This window comes from Mastigoproctus giganteus, chromosome 1 (assembly GCF_048544385.1).
Source record: "Mastigoproctus giganteus isolate SK-2022 chromosome 1, ASM4854438v1, whole genome shotgun sequence".
Classification (NCBI taxonomy): Eukaryota; Metazoa; Arthropoda; class Arachnida; order Uropygi; family Thelyphonidae; genus Mastigoproctus; species Mastigoproctus giganteus.
Window position 1 is genome coordinate 60129433 of NC_143575.1, and position 23130 is coordinate 60152562.

General features: G+C 33.7%; 1 protein-coding gene across 1 annotated transcript in view; it reads left to right on the forward strand.

Moving 5' to 3' along the window:
* The first annotated feature begins 338 nt into the window (after positions 1-338).
* LOC150090839 (homeotic protein ultrabithorax-like) overlaps positions 339-23130 on the forward strand; it is a 45120-nt gene continuing 22328 nt past the window's right edge. The window contains exon 1 of the mRNA XM_090380278.1: positions 339-795. Coding sequence (XP_090236404.1) covers positions 339-795 — 457 coding nt within the window. The remainder of the gene's footprint in view (positions 796-23130) is intronic.

Below are 23130 nucleotides of genomic sequence, written 5' to 3' on the forward strand. Positions count from 1 at the left end.
GGAAGGTAGGCTGAGAATACGAACGTACCGCCTCAGTTAGCACTCCATCCCGGTGGCTGAGCCTTGTAAAATATATGCGAAACGGACAAAAAAAGGAAAAGAAAAAACCCTGCCAACACAGCCGTCCGTGGCGCGCTCAATGGCTGCAGGATACAATGAAGAGAAAAGAGTTCTCCGTCCTTCGAGCCGCCCTCTGATTGGCTGAGTGCGTCCTTCCGGGAAGGCCCAGAGATGTGTATCCATAGCAGCCATGGCCAAATTTAATCCAACACGTTTACTTGAGTAAAAAATCCAAATTCAAAATCTCATGTCGGAAGGAGCGAGGGTGGTAGCTGTGGATGATGAACTCGTACTTTGATCAGAGCGGCTTTTACAATAGCCAAGGTTCGGCGGAACAGCCGTACCGATTCCCGCAAGGACTACTCGTGCCGCCGTATCCGCAGCCTAGCGCCGCAAGATCCGCGCACGATTCCGGCTACGTCGACGGCAGCAGCTCCGCAGCGTCGGCTGCGTGCAAACTGTACTCGAGTGACGGATCAAGCGTCTTCAAAGCCGAGTGTTTAGCGAAGGAACAGAATGGTTTTAGCCAAGCAGTAAAAGAGATGGCGAGTTGGCCTCCGAGTACCCTGTCCGGAGTTCGTCCGGCAACCATGAGCAACGACCCAATGCGCTCCTTTACTGGTGATTCCACGACAGCTCCGCGTGTCTCGGACGCTTGGTCCCAGTGTTGTCAAAACTCCCCCGCCGTGGCCCAAGCACCGACCAATGCATTTTACCCCTGGATGGCAATTGCAGGTTTGTCCCTTTTCTCCCCACCTCTTTTATTCCATGTTGCTATGTGTTGCCTGTTTTTATTTCTTTTTTTTTTTTTTTATTCTTACTGGTGTTTAAATAGGTTCGTCGTAAGTGCGCCTTATCGGCTTTATTTGGCTCTTTAACCTTTACCACTTCGAAGACGTCACGCAGACTTACGTAGATGTTAAACTTCGCACTTATTGCTGTAACAGTCGTAAACTACGAGAATTGCATTTTAACTCTGGTTTGGCGCGAGCACAACTGAATCACCCACTCATGTGCTTGAGGGCCGGTTGACGGCCAAGGAACTCGTACTACCCCGTTCTGCTGGTCTCTTGTAAAATGATGGCGTCCCCCCTTCTCTTTATCGCTCAAACTTTAAATTTGGTTTTATGCCCTATCGTGTTGTACTTCATTGGCTGTAAAGCTTTAGTAGCTGGGAGGAAGTCCCCGCGATGTCATTTGAATCTCAATAGCGCTCTGTCACCTGTATAATAGCGTGCGCCGTCTCTCTGCCCTGTCCACAGGTCCCGTTTAATAGCAGTGGCAAATTAGGGCAGGACTACTCTCTTCGCTATTTGCCCAGCTTTTCTCCCCTGCCCAGTCGAAGCAAAGCTTGACGAACGACAACCATTCCTAACCATCCCCAACCACATAATACGAGTTCCGTCATAAAATGTCCTCCTTTTGTTGTCTATAACCTTTTGACCGAAGCGTCTACTCAAATTAAAATAGCGTGTCACAAAAAAGAAAAAGAAAAAAAAAAAAAAAAAAGAACACATGTAATAAAGTACTGGGGACTTTTCCCTCCCATTCAAACAGATCTTTTCCGCAAAATATCTGCGAACAGCCGATAATAATAATTAACAGCAGAAGAGAAATTGACATTTCTGCTTATCTTTTTCTAATCTCACGATAGCACAAAAAATATTAAATCGTCTGCATTCTAAAAACAGAATTTTGTGTAATAATCAATTGCAGAAGTGAAACTGACAATTTTGTCTCTTTCTTAATCTCATAATTGAACAAAAAATATAATCGTCTGCATTTTAAAAATAGAATTTTGTGTAAATCAACTGCAAAAGTGAAACTGACATTGTTTGCTCATCTTCGTCTGAGATAATGATAGCGCCACAAAATATAAATCTTCTGCTTTTAAAAACAGCATTTTGCGTAATACTACTAGGTGAAAAAGAATCGTGCTTCTTCCCAGTCATTTTGAATGCATGAATATTTATTATAATCTTTTTTAGTTACATTTTGATAGTCTTAACACTTTTGGTATGTTGAAAAGTATAAATAATATTCTTGGTATACAAACAAGTTATAAATATTAGTGCCATTCATTATTTAGAGTGAGGTTATTAAGCTGTGGAAATCTTGTGTAATAAATATTTAGAAGACACACTGGGAGAAAATACAACCCAATGTATTAATATAATGTAGTCAGCCGAGGACATTAAAATTCTCAACTGCCATGACTTATATTCAATGACACTTGGTGGTATTTTTGTTTCTTATATATATTTTTTATGTTGTCTTCTTAAGCTTAAATGGTGGTGGTTTAAGCCATCTAAGAATCAGCTTATCCCGTCATCTTTGCCTCAACATTTACAGACTGATAGAGTGAGCATAAATTTCAAAAACGATCTTGAGAACACCGTATTAACGGCAGGTCTCCGCCACATATGTCGCAAGCCGCTACTGTTTGATTTATGTGCATTAAGACCATCCTGCTGGGGGTCACTACAGAACAGGCGGTAGATCTTATGATTTCACTTGCTAAGTAGGCTATTTTTGACCGCAGAGTTTTGAGAAAAGGTACTTTACACTTAATAATAATCAGGATTATGGGCGCAAACGACATACGAGGGCTCTTGGGTGTCCGCCATTTTGTTATCAGCGGAAGAAATAATTAAAGTCGAAATTAGGCATGCCACGATGGTGCGTATACGACAATCAAATTGAATGGTACAGGCTGTTTCCGCTTTTATTGCTTTCTATGATTGGAATATAAATAAAGCTGAAAATTTTTAAATAGATCTCGAAACGTTTGTAAAGATAATGATGGAAAGAGTACAAAGGAAGGATTAGTCAACAACAAAATACAATGGTAAGCATAAAATAATTTATTCGATTGTAATCACGTGAGATGACACTCCCTTTAAATTAAAAAATATATACTTTTTATCAAAGAATATTATATGCAGCTATAACTGGTGTATAATGTCATCGTTATGTTTATATATATATTATTTTTTTAAGCTCTTTGCTTTATTGTTAAGTCTCTGAAAATAACTTTTAGTGTACATAATTAAGGAAAATTACTAAATTTACAGAAATATTAAATCATTAAAACATTAACATGTGACAGTTATATGACCACACAGGCTGTACTTTGTACTGAACATACAATGTTTATTTTTGATTTATAAATAGTGGCTGATGTATGAAATGACCCGATTTTTCTCAATTATTCTTTAATAGTGATTATTCTTAAACCATAAGCTTTTGATGGATATTACAATTTAGATAATAAATATTATTGTTTCATTTTATTCATGCATACTCATCCTACTAATATATAGTCTGAAGGTAGTAGCATCTTCTTCGATCTAACTATCTATAATTGATATTAATTCATTCTGCTTTCATCTATTTAAGAAAAGTGCTTGTTTACTAGCTCTAGTCTGATTTTGAAAGAGTTTTTTAATTGATGTTTTAAGTTTATCTTGATGTTATTTACTCCTGTGCACAGATAATGTTTTTAATTAGGATAGGTCAACTCAATCATGAAAACTCAGAACATTTATTTTCATCAGCCATTAGTTTAAAGACATTATGATACTTCATTGAACACTACAATAAAATAAATTGCGTTTAAAAAAAAGAAAGAAAAATATACAAACAATTTACTATTTCTATTTCAATGGTGATGAATTCATTTGTAAAGAATTTAGCATCGTTAAATTGATAGAAGTGTTTGTATATTTACAGTTTACGAATCCCTCAAATAGATCTTCACATGACGTAACGAGCAAGTTGCAGAAATATTCAACTTGGCTTACGCATTCTGAAGACAAACTTCCATCTGTTGAATTTTGCTTCAGAATCTTAATTTTTCCTTCACATTACGTGATATATTACCTCCACTTCTTCATGAGGTGCAAAGATGTGTATCTGTGGAAGAGGAGAAAATATATACGTGCTAATATCCTAGAAATTTCCAAAAATGAGGGATTGTATCCTGTGGAGGCTCAATCCTCACTTCTTTCACTTGCTTGCTTTGGATGCTAGGAAAAGTTCTTGTTTATGGGTGTAACATAGAAGACAGGAAATAAAATCAGAAAAAATGCATTTGTATTTCATATTTCTAAGATAAAATGAATAATCATAATACAAGTGGAGACCGATTTCTTTTCGCATTTTTAGAATTCATTTTATTATTATTATCAATTTATTTCTCTGTTGAGGAGACACCCCTGGGACAGCCATTGGTTAGAAGGGTGTAGGTTACATTCTAAGGTGTGAAGAGGACCCCATGAGCAAAAGGTTACAAAGTCCATGGGACGTTCACTCTGAAAGGTTGAATAAATATTCTGGTTGAAATTAAAATTTCCCGTTTTATTTACTTATTTGGATGGTCAAAGTGAATGGTTAAACAAAGAATAAAAAGTTCCTGATGGCTGGCGATAACATTCAGGTTTCAATGTCCTAGTGGCTGGGGTTAATATTCAGCACTCAAATGCGTGATGAAACTCGGGTGTAGTCAGAAGCTACAACAGAGTTTCATAGCACAATTATTTTTGTAGATAATATATATCACGAACACGAACTGTTGTCAATCGATCTGCGACTAACGACATCCATTTTTTTCTCTTCTCACGTGCTGTACAACTCGTGCACTTTCATTTGCTCTGATTCTGTTAATTAATATTCCCATGGCTTACTGGAAATTTATTCGGAATGCTTGGCAGAACTCGTTCGTTAGAACAGATATATCATTTTGACCATTAGTCACTTCGTTTGCAACTCTTATTACATATTTATAACATACAATTATTCTAGAATAGTATCTCTACCATCCTATTAATATGCAATACATAATATATGTGAACGGAAAGGGACAAAGTCTACAGGACCATTAATCACTGGATATACGAGACAATTTACAAACAATTTACATAATACAAGTGGAGACCGATTTCTTTTCGCATTTTTAGAATTCATTTTATTATTATTATCAATTTATTTCTCTGTTGAGGAGACACCCCTGGGACAGCCATTGGTTAGAAGGGTGTAGGTTACATTCTAAGGTGTGAAGAGGACCCCATGAGCAAAAGGTTACAAAGTCCATGGGACGTACACACTATCTCATTGCCACCTGCTTCCTATGCTAGTTCTGAGAAATGTTAGAAATGTTACAATACATAATATATGTGAACGGAAAGGGACAAAGTCTACAGGACCATTAATCAAAGGATAAGATGTGTTAAAGGTTAAAAATATGTATTTAGTAGTAGCACGGTCTACTTGTATTAAGCAGCGCGATAAGGTGAAAATGCAAATGTTAAAATTGAATTTTCACATTTTCCCCTTCATTATTAAAACAGGAAGTCTTAGTTAAGACCTCCTGTTTTAATAATATTACTGTGAAAGGCTCATTGGATTTTCATCATCAAATTTGCAGAAAATATTTTAATATATGCGAAAAACAAACAAAAAAAAACATTAGTTCAGTCTTATATTAATTACACATCTGTCCGTTGTTGGGGGACTCTGATCCTCATCCTTATTTAGAAAGTAAAAGCAATACAAGGAGTGTTTGCTTAGCCAAGATTTCCATATCATGACACAAAATAGAATCACTATTTGAGAATAATACTATATTCTTCTAAGGCATTTCATGGAGCTAGTGTGGGGGAATAAAATCCATAAGCGATTGAAAATTAAAAGTTCCAAAGGGAACTTTTAATTTTCAGGGAAATTTTAATGAAATTGGACAGAGTGAAGAGGGCATAATGCGCTTTTTGATAGGGTAAAATTCGTATACCCTTCTTTTGAAATGCAGTACACACTATCTCATTGCCACCTGCTTCCTATGCTAGTTCTGAGAAATGTTAGAGACTGTTCGAAGGAAGAAAAACGTGAATAACTGCATTAACCACATTTGAAATTCAAGGTGAGAACAAAGAAACCTAAGAAAGAAATGAAACGGCAATATACAACAGAAAAAGAGGAAAGAAAAAAGAGGCGAATCGACTTCGCAGTAGTAACTTATATAACTTTTGTCATTCGTGGATCATGGGGGTCAAAAACAAGCATTCGACTGACGACAGAAGTGGGGAGGCGAGGGGAGATGAAGTGGTAAGACGGAGAGGAAAATGAGGTGTTCTGTAACACAGCTAACCTAAGGGACCAATGTGTTAACGTCAGCACTGATGGAATGCACAGTCTAGTACATTACTGGTCCTCAGTCCCCGATTTACCAGAGGGGACCGCCACAGATGTACTTCCCTTGTCGTTACCGCACAACAAGTCGCCACTGAAAATCTTTGCCTTTGTTGAAGATTTAGCAAAAAGGAAAACGACTGAATACTGTGGAAATTGGCTGAACAGAAAAACATGCGCAGTAGACCAAAAATAAGAGAAAAATTACATTATGAAGAGCTGCCTTCCTGTTTTCTTCTAAATATAAGGAGAGTAACAGTAGACAGCGCACACCACATCGAACAGCTGGTAAACCGCAGGTACAATAGCAATAATATGCATCCATACAAAGAATCCTTGTGAATGATTCTGTGACACAAAAACGTGGAAACTACAATCGGATCTAATATAATAATCATTTTCAGGAAATATTACATCTATCTGAATTTGAAATGAGTGTTACGTGTGATTATCAATGATTATTCTATAAATTATTATGTCAGTAAATTACATTTAGAGAAAATTTACGTATGAATATAAAGTTACAAAATATAACATATCTTAAGACATTTCGCATTTTAGAAAAAAAAAAGAGGACAAACTCATAAAAAGCTGAATAGTTTACAGCCAACTGGAGATTAATTTCTCAGTTAATATACCCTTTTCGATTAGAAAACTGGTGAAGCTCTGGAAACGGATGATTATTTATAAATTGATTATTCATGATATTCCATTAGTTTTTAAAATTACACGAACTAGCTCGAGACATAACGGATTCGAATAACATTGTCTATAAATTACGTAACAGTACTCCTATTAATTAATGCAGTAGGCTTTAATGTTATTAATGAATTGAATTATTCTTTTATAATATGATTGCAGTGTTTTCCTCTTTTGTATTTTAATAAGGATGCAACTTTAAAGAAAATGTACATTATAAAACAGAATAATTAGAAGTAAAATACGTAGATAGAATTAAAATAATCGTAGAAGTTACTCTGAAGCAGGAACATGCTCTTTATTTTCCATTTCAATAAATAAAGCTTTATTAAGTTTATTTTGAAATAAGTTAGTTTTTCTCTAGAATAATTAAGTTAATGAGTAAAATAGATAATTTTATAAGTTATTATTTAACAGTTTCAAATGGAAACTGATTCACTGTGCATATAATTTTTTTCTGATTAAGGTTAATTAGAATTTTAATTTAAATTTAGAGACGAGGACAGAGTTACACTATTTTTTTTTTGTTGTAATATGTACTCAGTCTCTGCTGCCGTAAATAAAATATATATAATATATTTTAACGTATCTGAGAAATAGTAGTAGTTTATACAAAAATATTGTAGATCATAACCCAAATCTTCATACACAACAAGCGGATTCACAAAAAATACTGATCGTGATGTTTCATTGCTTCTCACGTGGTCTGCATCTGAAGCTAAAAATTCAAAAGGATACTAACACATACCACACCAAAATATACTTCACATCTTATAATAAAAATAAAACATTCAGTAAGTTAAAAATGAATTTCCCTAATTGTGATCGACAGGTGTATTCTTCCCATAATTTATCGGTCTCAGTAATTTGGAAATGCACTGAAAGGGTCTTGAGGTTACGTACTACATATTTGAGGCAAATACAGGATAATGAGATGGCTGTTCCAAATCACACTCCAGTTTTAAAACGATTATAAGTTGATGAACTCGCAAATTCCTTAGTTATATTTATTCAAAAAATTTATATAGCTCAAACAGATTGTTTAGTGAAATTAAAGTTCGACGAAAATTTTCGATTAAAGCAAAAAAATTCAGCTTCAGATTTAATTTTCCCAGAATACACTTTCCCAATCAGTTGTTTCAAACTGCTATAATGAATTAAGGATCAAGAGTCAAACTTGATCCTTAAAATCAAAAAAATACTCACAAAAAATTATAATGTATTTATAACTGCACGTATAATTATTTCAAAAGATAATTCTGTAATATGATGCATTTCTCCTTCTATACATATAGTTTGAACTGATTGATTAATAATAAAATGTACATTGTGTACAAAGACAACATTTGCATGATACTGATTGTTCAACTAAGCAGAGGTAATAACTGTTTGACTTAAAATCTCATCATGTGTTGGTAACTGTTTATGGCATTGGTGGACGTTTATTTGTTTTTTTTTCATTTTTTAAAAGTTATTTCCTTATTTCTTTTAAACGTTTGACCTATATGAATCAGTGCATCCGTACAAGGAATGTATGCACCTAATGCATTTCTTGCCTTGCCTCTCCTATAATAATAAATAAATGCGCAGATTCAACACTCGAGTGTTCTGGTGAAAACGCATAACTAAATCCGATCTGGAAGGTATATAAACAAACTGGCTTCCTTGTACAGGAAACAGCAAACAAACTTGTGTCCGTAAAAGGAAGATGGTTAAATATCGTGTGGATATAGTTTTAGGTCAACCAACGGGCTATTTAACATGCTCGTGACGTTTGATTCAGGTAGTCAACGTATACGTGCTGCAAAACAATCTCTCACGTTTTTGGAGAAAATGGATTAGTCTAGATCCTAACTAAGATAGCCTAATCATGTTCAGATTCAATAATCAGCTCGTGTTTCAGAACTACATCCAAAGACTGCAGCCCACTTACTTGCCGAAATATCAAGTGACGCCTCCAGTTTCACACAGATGTGTACTTTTATTCTGATTAATTACAAGAATTAAAGTACAGATCGATGTTGTACACATCGACTGTGATTTTATATTTTGTGTATCCTCAGGTAATAACAAATTGCCCCCTTATTTTATTTTAGTAGAAATTCTTCCTCAAATATGAATGTACACGAGTGTCTATTCTTTCTTGAAACTCAGTATTTGAGTGATTAAGAAATACATTAAAACATATTACTGCGAGATTAGTATAGTGCAAGGAAGCCACGGTCTTTTGCTGCACTGGTATTGATCATTAATCATACTCCTAATTTTTATATTGCCTACAAATTTATAAACAACAGTGGTTCAAGAACCGATCCTTGGGGGATCCCAATTCTGACGTTCCACAAATCTATACATACGGGTATTACTTTTCTTTATTATTATATTTATCATGTTATAGAAATTGGTGAAAAGATTTGTGTCATATTTGTGTCTTATTATTATTATTATTATTCCTGAACTACTAAATTGAACCTGATTCAGCTGTATTCCAAACCTCTTAACTCAGTAGAAAAGCGGCCGTTGTTCTGGGCTTACAATCTGACATTAACAGCAAGCATCTCAGTATGGTACTGCTAAAAATCTCTGACTCCCAGAAGTATTTCTTTAGTTTTAAGAACAAATAAAAATAATACCCAAAAAAAGTGGTGAATGGGTGGATGTTCGAATCGTTCTAATCCTGCATCCAGAGCTAGATTTGATATTGTTTAACCAGAGACGTGGTCAGGCCTGAAAAATAGGAAGAATGCGAATGGAAGTCGCCTCCCACTCAGTTCTAGAGCTGTTTTGGGGACCTGTACTAATATTACTGGAGATTTGGTTTATCTCCCTACAACTACATAAATAAAACGCCTACCTATTTCTGAAAAGCCGTTTACACTGAGGATTCCATATTTATTTTGTATAGGAACTGTTGTAAAATCACAGCGAAGTTGATTGTCATTCATCCATCTTGTAGAAACCGTTCTCAACTTCAATTGGACAATTAATATTGCACTCGTAGTTGGAAATGCGCTTGATAATCAATTGATGATTGTCAGGCATTGTAAGAGAAAGAATGACCCTGATGGGACCAACCTTTCTATAGTTTCCTCAGAAATATTTAGTAATGGACAGAGTGATCTGCATCTTCACGTTCTGCCATGCAAAACACCAGTTAAAAACAGTTCAGCATGCTGAACAAGAGTTCGTTTCAATCAAGCTTCTTTTAATCAAATTGATCTGAAAAGCAGAAAATTATAGCTGAATAATTCTCAAGGATTGTGTTAATGAAGCTGATTTAAAAAAAATAAAAAAATTCGGATTGAGTTGTTTTGGATTCTCAAAGACAGTTCAGGCTGTGAAGCATCACTGTATTTTATTCTCTGAGCCATTATCGGAATTCTAACACTTGATTTCTAAATCGGGACAAGTCACGGCCACTATTCTATGGTGGAAGTAATCAAAAGTATCACGTAAATTGATAAATGCATCAGCAATGAAGTAGAAGAAAGAAACGAACTCAAAATTAAGAGCAGTGAATAGAATGTTAGTAAAAATAAAGAGTAGAATACGCATAACAAGCGCGCACGCACACACGTCAAAAATGTTTCTACATGCTTAGAGCCTTTCTCCATTATAAATTTATAAATGACATTTATAAATTTGTAATGTTCTGTAGTTCAGGCAGATTCGCTGTATTCGAGTTTCCCACACTCTTAAGATACAGAGAGCAAAGTTTCAGAAGATATTGACAAGACGTTTTATACTGTAGAGCTACTTTGTAAAATGAAAAGGAATTTTTAATTAAAGACATATGTTGTATATTTTACCCGTTTAACCATGTTTATGTTCGTTTTTTAATCTCTGTTAAGTGTCTCTGAAATATATTGCCACAAGCTTACAACGTACAGTGTCTATCAATATATTCTAAGCATATATTCGGTTTATACACTGCTGTCCATAGGTTAAGTTACGAGGGGGAGTGCTACATAAATCAGGTGTTTAATAGGAAATAGAGCTAGTACTACATAATCACGTATTTAATAGAGAATATTACCGTTAAGCCCCTAAAGGAGCTCTAAACAGTAACGCCTTTTGTGGCATTGTATAAAAATTACAATTTTACATAATCTATTTTCACAAAACATAACGGATATGTTTTTAATTGTTTAATTAATTTTAAAATGTATTGCAAGCGAATGTTTCAATGTCACGAGCTATTGATATAGTAATTTCTTTAGATATAGTAATTTCTAAGTCCCCTGAATTCCGAGACCCTAAGCAGTCGCTTATCCTGCTTACTTCTTTACAGCTAAAAGAAAATCTCATAACGAGCGCTTATTCTGTTTACAAGGTTGATGTTAAGGCTGCTTTGTGTTTAAAATCTCCTCCTCTACATGAGAAAACCTTAGCAGTTGAAAGGTTCTGGAATTAGACCGACTTCACTTTAAAGCATCCTGTTCTTGGCCATTGGGATTAACGTCCGAGATCAGCCTGACCACACCATGCTAGGCGAATATCATCAATTTTGAAGGAATTCGTCGACCATGAAAGTAAATTCACGTCCTACGTCACCTTTGAAGAGCCTCAGAACACGCTTAAGGATCTTATCCCTGTACATGGAATAGTAAAGGAAGTTTCTCCATCAAATATGTGGAGTTCGGTTTGGTCCTTCAATGCTTCATCATGCCTTTCTTTCGTGCCTTCCTTTTTGGACCAATACGGTCTTGATATTGGTCCAAAGCCGGTCCTAAACCCGAAAAGGACCAATATCGAGACGGTATCCTAGGAAGGCATCAATTTCAAGAATCAATAGTCTAGGAAGACTATTGATTCTAGAATAATTCTAATTTCAACAATCAATAATCTAGGAAGAATCAATTTCAAGAATGAATCTTGAATCAACTGTAATGAGAATATTGGACTCTCGGTTTTAGCTGCAGAGATAGAGTTGCCAGCGCAAAATGGGTTCTTCTGGTAATAATAATAATAATAATAATAATAATAATAATAATAATAATAATAAATTAGCTCTTTTGAATACCTGTGTACACAGTTTGTCTTGAAACTGTTGTTTCTATAGTCGCTGAGACAGAGAAATTGTGTAATGTTTCTGACATCATCCTTCTGATAGGGCGCCTCCGTAGCCAGGTGGGAAGGAGCAGCAGTGCGTAGCACACGCTTCTTGATTAGACCGGGGTTCGAGCCCGTCACCACCAAATACGGAGGATGCGGAAAGGTCAGGGAATGACCACCGCATATCCCGGAGCAATATGGCCTTAGTTGCTAATGCTCCTAAAAACCAAATAACAACAACAACCTTCTGATAGCTATATACTACTCCAAATCATACAACCATGTACTTTCCATTATACAAAAAGGATAAAACCTAATCATACGCATTTTGGTTAGAAATAAGGGGCGATTATTTTGTAGTGAACCCTTTTTATGGTTGTAGCTTAATTTTTGGACACCAGTGTATCATGCAGAAATAATTTATCATTCTTGAATATTATGAGATCACCTTTTCTTCACTTCATATTAAAGAAAGACAAACTATTTTTCTAGAATGTAAAAGTCCACACCATTAAAATATATTAATTTTAAAAATTCGAGTTCCGCCACATCCATTTAAATCACTTTGTTTAACGTGTAATTGCAAACATTTTTGGTCTTTCATCCTTACCCAATTTCACTGCCTTCTTCATTCTCCGTTGTATCGGCTGTGTTAGCTGTAATAGAAGCTGATGCACCAAAAATTCTCAGGGATTTATACTCCGGGATTACCACACGGTCAGAGGAGTTCACAACGTAGAGAATACACAAAACAGTACCGTATTTAGTAGTCATGTGAGCTTGAACCACGGTCACTCAAAGCACGTGTACTTATGTAACCTCTCGCCTGGCCACTGATTTACTCCTTATCAAATCTTTTAATGTTACATTTCGACTTAAATTTAAAATTAAACTAAATATAGCATACGCATATATATCATAAGCCAAATTCCCCATGACTAGCTAAATACCTTTTGAACTTCTCTGTGAAAATATTCAAGTACGTCTTCATTCCATGATCTACGTTTAATACTTAAAATATTAATAAAACGAAGATCACTCAAAAAGTAATGCCCACAATTTCTTTCTTTGTGAAAATTTAACTAAAAGCCAGTTAAATGCTGTTGTTTTTGTTTTTTTTTATCGGGAAAGAAGAGTATACAGGGTGTTTCATAAAGAAAAATAAAGGGCTATTATGGATATAATAAAGAAAACGCGTTCAATTATGAAAGGTTGTGGAACTGTGATAAAAGTTCTTATTCATATTCATATAAATTGATCATTTATAAGATCATTTTCATTGTAAAAAACGGCCATAATAAAACAATAAAAATGAAAAATAAGTAGACATGTACTTAGTATAAATACGCATTTTACTAGACATGTGTCTACTTATTACTATTTATAATTTTAATGTTTTTATTAGTTTTTTTAGCATTTTAAACACCCCGCCATATTTTAAAATTCAAACAGCCATAGTTTTCTTTCAGAATCGGACACGTGTTTATATGAACTTTTTTCATCGTTTTCAGGTACTGAATCGATGCTGAGAGTACAGCCCACATGTTATGAAACCTCCCACTATATTCAACTCAACGTTTATACGTAGGCTTTACGTAGGTAGGCATGTTTACTTTTTTGAGCGACCCTCTCTGCATATTTTGCATAATACATTTTTTCTAGTCAGCACTAGCTTACCGTGGTTAGCTTCAACACGACATCATGTAGGAAGCATCATCTCCAGTCTGTTAACAGAACCTAGAAAGACTGAAAATCAAATGAACTTCACTTTGATTAATGTAACTAAATGTTCTTTTGTACATAAATTCCCCATGGCGGATTAACCAAAAAGGACAAACATCAAAACATTACATTCAGCTGATTTTAATTTGATTTAAAATAAATAAACTCTCTGCTTATACTAGACGACCATATAAGACCAGAGAAGCTCACAAGGTAATGAGATCACAAGAATATCACCATATGGAGCAGTTTTGTCAACTCAAACGCGTGTAATACTACCTCGCGCTTGACACTGGCTGTGGCTGCCATTAAAATTATATGAATCGGCCTGGAACTGAACCTGAGCGATCGGCGTGACAACGTGAGCATTCCACCACCGAACCATATTTGAATTGATAATTGGTATCCACCTGTTATAGCGAAATATCTCTTTCTCTTCGTTTTGGTTAGGTGGAATGGGGGTACGTATCTTTGTTTATTTAAAAAAATGATAAAAAAGAACTAAGCGAAAGAATAATAGAATAAGGTCGTGCGTACCGCCATTATTTATCATTACCTGGAAGGTAGGTAACTTCCTTTCCCAACACGACTTCAGAATAGGCTTGCTTACTAATATACTGGAGATAAACAAATAAACATAAATAAGCATCTATGATCATTTGATATTCAAAAAAGGAACTATTTTATCAGTCGTTATTTGTGAGAAACTTTCAATACGTTGTAAAATTTCTAAAAGCCATTTTTCTTGAGTGCTAAAGATTAATTCTAATTCCTTCTCTCCAAATTTCCTGTGCTGGTTTGGAACTTGAGTACTTGAGTACAACGTAAGTTAAATTTTTTACACAGGGTGATAGCATCATCGCGCATTCTGCCCTTTTCTAGAGCAGCTACTTTTGTTTCTATGTTGACCACAAGAAGTTTAACATTTTCCTTCAATTAAACCGTAATCTTAAATGGAGGTTTATTAAACTATTCATAATTTACCTCATTTTGCTTTCAAAATTGAGACGACATCAGAAAGTATTCAGAAATAAATGTTCCAGTTCTGAAGAAAATGAAAATGATAAAATTTGTGGAGAAATGGATTCATGCTCTTTGTGGATTTATGGTAAGGCATAAATGGATTTATGCCCTACCCCATGAGTACATTTCTATCAGCTTGCTAATACCATTTATAGCTGGAAATACAGTGCATTCATAGCACAACATAAATTTAAAAAATAAACTGAATAACACTAAAGAGCATATAAATTTTTAATGAAGTTATACACTTCTCAAATTGGTGTTCCAATAGCTTATAAACAGGTACAGTTATTTAACAAAATAATAATAACAATAGAAACAAATATTTACATATAGTTTATTTATTTAAAAATAATACTACTACGAGGTATAATTTTTCTATAGTTTTTACACACAACTCATGATTCTTTCTTGTTAAATTTCCTTTCGTATGTTTGTTATAAAACATTCAGCTTTATTAAAACCTGTTCAGGCTAACCAACGTTAAATTCAAGGCCAATAAAGTTAAATTCATAATTTACCTAAATTTGAAGGCAAAGTAACTAATTTATCATTCTGATAAGGTTTAATTTCTTTTAGCTTCGTTATAGTCGCGAGTAGCTTATGGCGCAAGTTTACAATCCAAACTGTTTACAAAATTTCCTGCATACATTTATAGGTATTGTTCATTCTCCCATATTGTCTGGTGAATTAAATAAATTTTGGTGTCGATGTTCACGCAGTGCTATAACTTTAAATAATCGTTAAGTTTGAAAGTTTTAGCAAATACAAGCTAAATCAGTTATAATTCAAGCTGACCGTAAAAGAAATCAATCTCTTTAAATTATCGGTATTGTAACAGTAGAACAAATACGTATAACTTTTTTACGTGTCACTGTGGTTGACCTCGGATCTGTGTTATTAGTCTAGACTTTATTTTAGATAATAGTGTTTGCTTTATTCACTCTTTTCAAGCTGAAGAGACGTGTTTTAGCTACAGAATTTGTTCAGTCTCTCTCACCATTTTGCTATGATAAGAAGTTGTATGTACACATGTCGGATAATATTCATTGTAAGTACACCTATATTTCATTTCTGAGTCGAATATCACAAAAAATTAATTTCCGAGACTTTTTCAATACAAATACTGTAGTGAAAAAGCGCAGTTACAAAATACATAATTAATTTAGTTCAGATATACTATCCACTATAGGTATTTGTATATCCATATCGATTTACTTTTTGTTATACGGATATTCCAGTACAGCAAACCTGAGATTCTCATCTATATTATTATTTTTCTGTTGATATATATATTTCTATTAAATGTAATTTATTTTCAAAGTTTCGTTGTAGTATTTAACATGTTCAGTAATAGAGTGAATTCAGAGTATTATTTGATTTATGAATTGCTCTGTTTCGTATTTCTCCTTAAATTTTAAAAGTATTCTACATAAAAATGTTCTTTTTATATATAAAAGGCTAGCTACTGTTATTTTACAAAATAAACAGGTTTTTAAACGCATTTAAGTTACTCGATTTAGATATAATTAAGTTCAGGGCAAAAGCCACAAGCCATGGCAGTTATGCGCATAGCATAACTGTCATGGCTTGTGACTTTTTGCCCTGAACTTACTACATTTTTATCGAAACCGATAACGATATTCCATTTTAAAATAAATTTAAAATATAAGCGTAGTATCTGTCATTATTATGACTGTGGTAACGAAGGTTGCTGACTCCTGTGATTTCTGATTTATGAATTCCTGTGAATTATGATTTTATGTCGTTGACATTGTGTATTGATTTCTGTATGTCATCTCCAAAAAGGAAAGAAAGAAAAGGCTGAGAAGTACTGATTTAGATATATAGATAGATCAAATATATGTATCCGTTAGGAAGTGTCATGATACTTAGTACATGCTTTAAATTCCGTTTAACTTCTAATATGAACTATATAATGGTTCTCTCACTAATTTTGACATACCAAATTGTTCAGAAGATATCTTTCTTTATATGAATTATTTTTATGTAGAATATTAAGGAATTCTTTCTGATTTCACATTTGTAGAAAATGGCGTATTGTTATATTACAAGAGCTGTTGCCCGTGTAATAATCAAATTATAGTACTAGTAATCATAAATTTTTCTGAAATGAAAATGCTATTATAGTACACTCTTCTTCCTTTTTTTTCTTCCGTATTTAAGTTATTACTGAGTGACACTAGATATTTATCGCTCGTGACCTTTTCTGTCGTAAGTATTAAGTATCCAGCCAATTTACTCACATTTCAAACCCCTATAAATTAGAGATGAAGACGGTTTCGTACTTTTGTCTTCAAAAGAACACGACATTAAAAAGAATTCATGCTCATATGTTTCTGAGATTTTGCTATTGTTAGCAATGCACCAAGCATAATAAAAACACAGTTTTTCTAAATTTATTCTGTTTTAATTTGAGTGTATGGATGAGCATATCACAACGATGTGAATGAACTGAAGTGGATGCCACAGAGTTCGGGTAGGTTAACTGCTGTACATTTGAAATTAGCGATCCAGTAAGGGATATTTTTATGCCGTCTTGAAGGATGACCGATAAGACGAGGTATACATTTCGGCGTCACGACATCTGGGTCAAATATAACGTGAGGTAACGATACTATTGTGTTTAAGTCTCCAGTGAAATCGTGTTTATCGAATACAAATGCGGTCAGAGATATTTAGCATGTGTATAAGGCAGGATCGAATTCCTAGAGATAAGATTAATGAAGTGGCTTGATAAAACGGCTCACTCGGTGCAGAAAGAGATCACCATTTCAAATGGAGTTTACTCAGTTCAAAAGATGAGACAATAATCTCCTGAGTCTAAAAATCGCTCATTTTCCCACTGAATGTATCATAGATGATCACTCAAAAAATGTCATACTCTTTTGCAACGAGGAAAAAGAGAGACTTTTCTTAAAAGGAAACTGGTATATTACTTCAGGGGAATGCAACTCGGCTGATTTTCTTCACACTTGATCCACAAAGGAGCCATAAGTCAACTCATATAAATTGATTCTCCACAGTTTGAAGATAACATGACTCATATTTATTCAAAACAACTTTTATTCTCCATCATATGCTTATCTTTAAGACCACAATCAAACCTAATTTGAATAGAAGTTGAATTATTAAACCTCATGTTTTATATTTAGAATTTTGTTAACACGTTTCTCACTAATAATTCCCTTGCTCTTTGGATGATCTATTTCTTTGAGTGGCTTAATTGTGGATGGAAATAACAATATTTAGTGATAAAAACTTGTTTCAAAAAGATTACATGTATTTGTTTCCTTAATAGATATTATTTTGATTTGTTAATATAAAATGATGCAGCGTGGTTTTAAGAGCACGCAGTCCCACTTAAAAGATAATGTCATCCTAGCAATATTGTATTCTAGTAAAGCCTCTTAATATTACTATGATGAGGAGAGCTTTCACTATTGTGTTCGCACATCTCCACTATTATCACTAAATTTGTTTTATTTCCTCCTCTTTCATCTCTTCCTCCTACACGGGGTTCCTGTGCTGATATCGTTTTCTTCCTTCCAGGACTGCTGGGTAAGTACAAACTGGCACACAGATTTTTTGTTGTGTTTAAACGTAATACTTTATAAATTATCATGCCACTTATTGCATCATTTTGAAATGACAAAATCTGTTAAATGTTTAGACTGTATTATTTCACATATTTCTTGGTCAGCGACATCGTCCAATTATTTCATATTGACCGAATTTTCATTAACTTCCTCTGCATCTACTCGGATGTATGTTTCCAAAAATAATTCAACTGGTGAATCCACTGAATGTTTGCATTCTTCTGTTAGCTTTATTGATATTAAATTTACGATTTTATTCTCAGGAAACCAAAGAAAGAACACACAAATTGTGGCGAAAAGTTGTAAATGAAAATTTATCACGTAGTTATGTTTTATGTTACAGTTATGGAACATGGACAACTTAATTCTTATTCCATATTCTTAAGTTAAAAGTCCATTGCGAAAAACCAGTTTTCATCACGGCCTTACTAATACATCGATGTCGGTGGACCAAAATCGGGATTTTTAGAAGAGTCATTTCGATTTATTGATGGAATTCAAATGTTGGTCAATGTATTTCAATGCCACTCGAAGAAATGTTTTTGCATTGGCCATTTTTACATGTCAAACAATTACGTGTCTTATCATTCTTATGGAAAACTTTATTAGGTTTTTCGCTTATATTGATTCTTTACTTTATTTCCAAAAATAATTTCCCATAGCCATACAATCATAATATAAAACATTTGCAACTCACGAACAATAACTGCTTTGCTGAAACAACTTCCTGTTCCTGATCAGCTCTATAAATCAGATAAGCGTCATTATGAACTTTTTATCACAATAAGATCTTGTGGTTTCCTTGTACGTATTATCGCAAATTTATTTATTATCACAATGATTTCGTTTTCCAACTATTCTTCCGAAAAATCAATTCGTTATTTGTTTTGCAGTTCTAATGTTCCATCTGCATAGTCAAATAAACTGAGTGCAGCGCACTGTCCTGTTATTATGGGCATTTAATCCTAACTTTCAATTACATTTGTTCCATCGATACAGGTACTGATTACCATGAATAAATTAACAGTATCCGAAAATTAAATTTTCTAGTGTAATTGCTTCTAGTGCAGTTGTTTTCTAACATAAATAATTGCATAAAATACGATTTTTCTAAAGAAGATTCCATACCTTAGTACAGGAGTTCTAGCCTCCAAAATACACTTATTTCATCATCCCTTGGTTAATTCATAAGTTTAAATATAAACCAGATTCCCAAGGAGATGAAAACAAAATTATTCACAGTTTAAAAAATTATCCGACGCTTTTAAAAACGTTCATTTACTTTTTTAAACTTTTTAATCAGTTGGTATTTAAAAAAAAGTTTCTTTTACTTAAGTTCTCGTGTATCACTAGGAATTTTCTTATGCGTAGCTGTCACAAAACCTTTAGCCTTTGTCTCTTTTCAGTGCTTCCACTTTCAATAAAAACGGATTGATATTTTAAATGTTTATTTGCTTTCACGAGTTTTAGTTTTTAATGGCTTGCAACTCTTCTATTTGGATTTGAATCTATCCAAGCTTTTGATACCACTGGTCCTTGATATGAAAAAGGCCTATGGATTTAAATTCATTTCATTCATCTGTTCATCTTTGCACTGAAGTTTTCATTCTAATCAGTTCTGAACTCCCTTTCGCTGTGAATGTTAAAAGTTAAACCCAGAACTATAAAACAACCTTAAATTTTAATTTTCAACAGTTATAAGCATATATTTATAAGTCTATACATATAGCTGTGTTTTTATTTATTAATTTATTTTCTAAGCTACATGCACGAAGAATTATTAACTAGCTAAACGTCCGCTAATATTTATTGAACAGCGGATGCGTAAAAGAATACTTAACTAAAAGCATAGACTAGCTATTCAAAAATTCCTACCTCTGATCTTTCCCCTCATCTTTTATGCATAAGACTAGCCTAAGAACGGCACACTTCCGCTGTAATGTATCATCTCTTGGACAACAAGGAAAAAGTTTTTTGGCCTATAGACATTCAACGAATCTCTTGTACTGGATATGTGATGCTGAAAGTTTCTACAAGTCTTTTGATACTGGAAACATCCATTTAATTCACAGAAAAAGTTCGTAGTAAACTTTAATTTTACTTCTCTAAGAAAACGAGTCATGTGACCTGCTGTCCAGTTAGAGGGTGGAAGGACACCACACAGAGGATGATCCCCCGACATGGCGTCTGTGACGTCACGCATCGTTAAGATACTGAAATGTTGGATGACCCAATAATCATTCGACCTTTAAGTACAAAACGGCTTCGTAGTAGCCAGTGGCATGATATTGGTGCTTAAGGTAGTATAGGAATTAAAAGAATTGTAGCTTTATTCCATTACTTGTGGTCATATAACCTCAGGTCTGCACAACTGCAAACCTTAACATGGTAATCTTTGATTTTAAAACTTAATGGGGTAATTATGACACGAAATCATTTCCATTACTAACACCAAAAACGTATCATAAATACATTTCCTATAACATAACTGGGCCTAATATTTCCAGTCCAAAATTGAATATTTGATTTTTGCGTCTCTCCCAAGTCCTTTTTCTGGAGTTTTGTCCTCCATTTTCCCCAAACAACTAGTATTCTACTGACGTAAAATAATAGCATAAACAGTAGCAAATTTAGCACTTTTTGGACACTAGTCGCAAATATTTTCTGATAATAACATTCCAGAGATTTTGATTTCCGCAATATCAGGGCCACAGTTTTGTTTAATAAATTAATAAACTTAATATGTATTGCAAGCGAATGCCTCAAAATCTTCATAGTAAATTCCTCTCAATTCTTGGACCATAAGTGACATTTTACCCTAATTTTTCTGAGCACCACCACTGCATAATTATTTTTCCAAAGAATGAGGTGAAACAAAAGACTGTATTCGTGCGATATTCTCAAGACACCATCATCACTTTCAGGTGGTTATTAATTATTCTGGTATGTAACTCTATCTACATATGTTTTGTTGTGGAAAACTCTTCGTTACAATATATAATGAACTCCAAAAAATTTTCAAACATTTTCTAAATGTGCAATAGCTTTTCTTTCAAACATAACTAAATGCTATTTTTATTTATGTTTAAAGTAATATTTGTTTACGAGACAATTATTAATATAATGTTTACAATTATAAAATATTGTGTGTAATATTATTAGGAAAACATTATCATATAGAGTGTATTTTATTCTTTAGTTACTGATAAAGGCAATCTGTGTCGTTCTACACAGCGACTGAGGGATAACATTCTTCTTTACTCCTTCTTCTCTTCTCTTTCAGGTTATAAATCGATGTTGGCAGGAATTATTCAACCTTTAAGTGCCTGCTGAAAATATGAATAATACAAATTTAGATTATGTACGACAGACATGTATAGTAAAACTCATGATGAATTAAATGCAATCTGATTTAAATGAATTTAAAAAAATGAAGAAAAAAATACTCTCTTTGGTGCAACACTTTCATCGGTTTAGACGTGAATTTTGAATTTGTTTCGCTGGCAGAGTCTAGTATCGTCCTTACTCACTAATCTCTGGCAAAGTTTAAAAAATACTTTGATACTGCATATATAAATGAAGTGTGGAACGTAAATATACAAATGAACTTAAAAATAGAGTGAGAAATACGAAATAATATTAATAAATTTCTAAACTTACTTTGCTAGGCACCGTTTTACAAATTTAAAAACATTGATAGAAATTGTTTATTAGAAATCCAAAATATTTTTCAGTAGTGCCGCCACATTGTTCTGAATACCTTCAGCTCATTCAAAAAGTTTAGGTTCAAAGTTATAAAACTTGTAGGTAAAACTTGTTGTGGAGGAAGAAATTCGTTTGATGTAGAAAAATGAGATAAACTTTCAAATGCATCATTTTAGAGCAATATGATGGCATTTGAAAGGAACTGTAGAAAATGATTTCCAAGTAGAGCAGAGACGTTAGGATGTGTGTATACTTCAATTACTTTAAGATGACGATAAATCCATTAACGTTAGTGATTAGTGACTTTTTTTTTATTTAAAGTACAGGCGCAATACCGAGGAACTCATGGTGACTTGCTTTGCAGTATGAGATCGATGCAATTTTGCAGTCCACTTAGTTTGCTCTTAGCTGCTTATACAACTGAGGCTTTTTGGCTAAAACTAATGCACTGACTTTATTCTAAATTCTAACGCGGTTTACGCTGCGCAGCAATTAATGAAGTTTCTTTAAGGTTTATATCTTTTTCAAAATATTATTTTTCATGTTAATAGAAAATTGGCTGCTTTTAAATTGATAGACCTTTGCGTGTTCATGGATACACGTTTGTTTATATTGACATAGCGATGGTAAACTGAAAATTTTCCTTCGTTAGCGCCCTTTTTTGTAGAAGACAATACCAGATGGACACTTTTTAATCTGACGACTTCTCTCTACTCACTCATTTCACTTAAACTAGCCTCCCAAATGGTCATCTTTTCCATGCTCTTATGCATGTTCCAAGTTTTCTTGTGATGGATCAGTTACAGTATTTAAGGACAACCAAATGATGTCTTTTAACTTTGTTTTGGTTTCACAGTTCGGTTATATTTTAACTTTGTTTTGGTTTCACAGTTCGGTTATATTTTATTTTTGTTTTAGTAGTTCATTCTTTCATTATAAAATCCTTTTATTTTCGACATCCACTTCATACGCATTCATACCGACTTAAAGTATCACGCGTGAGTATCAGTCCTTGCCTTTTTATCTTGCTATGATTCAAGGTATGCAAGATTCGTACTTA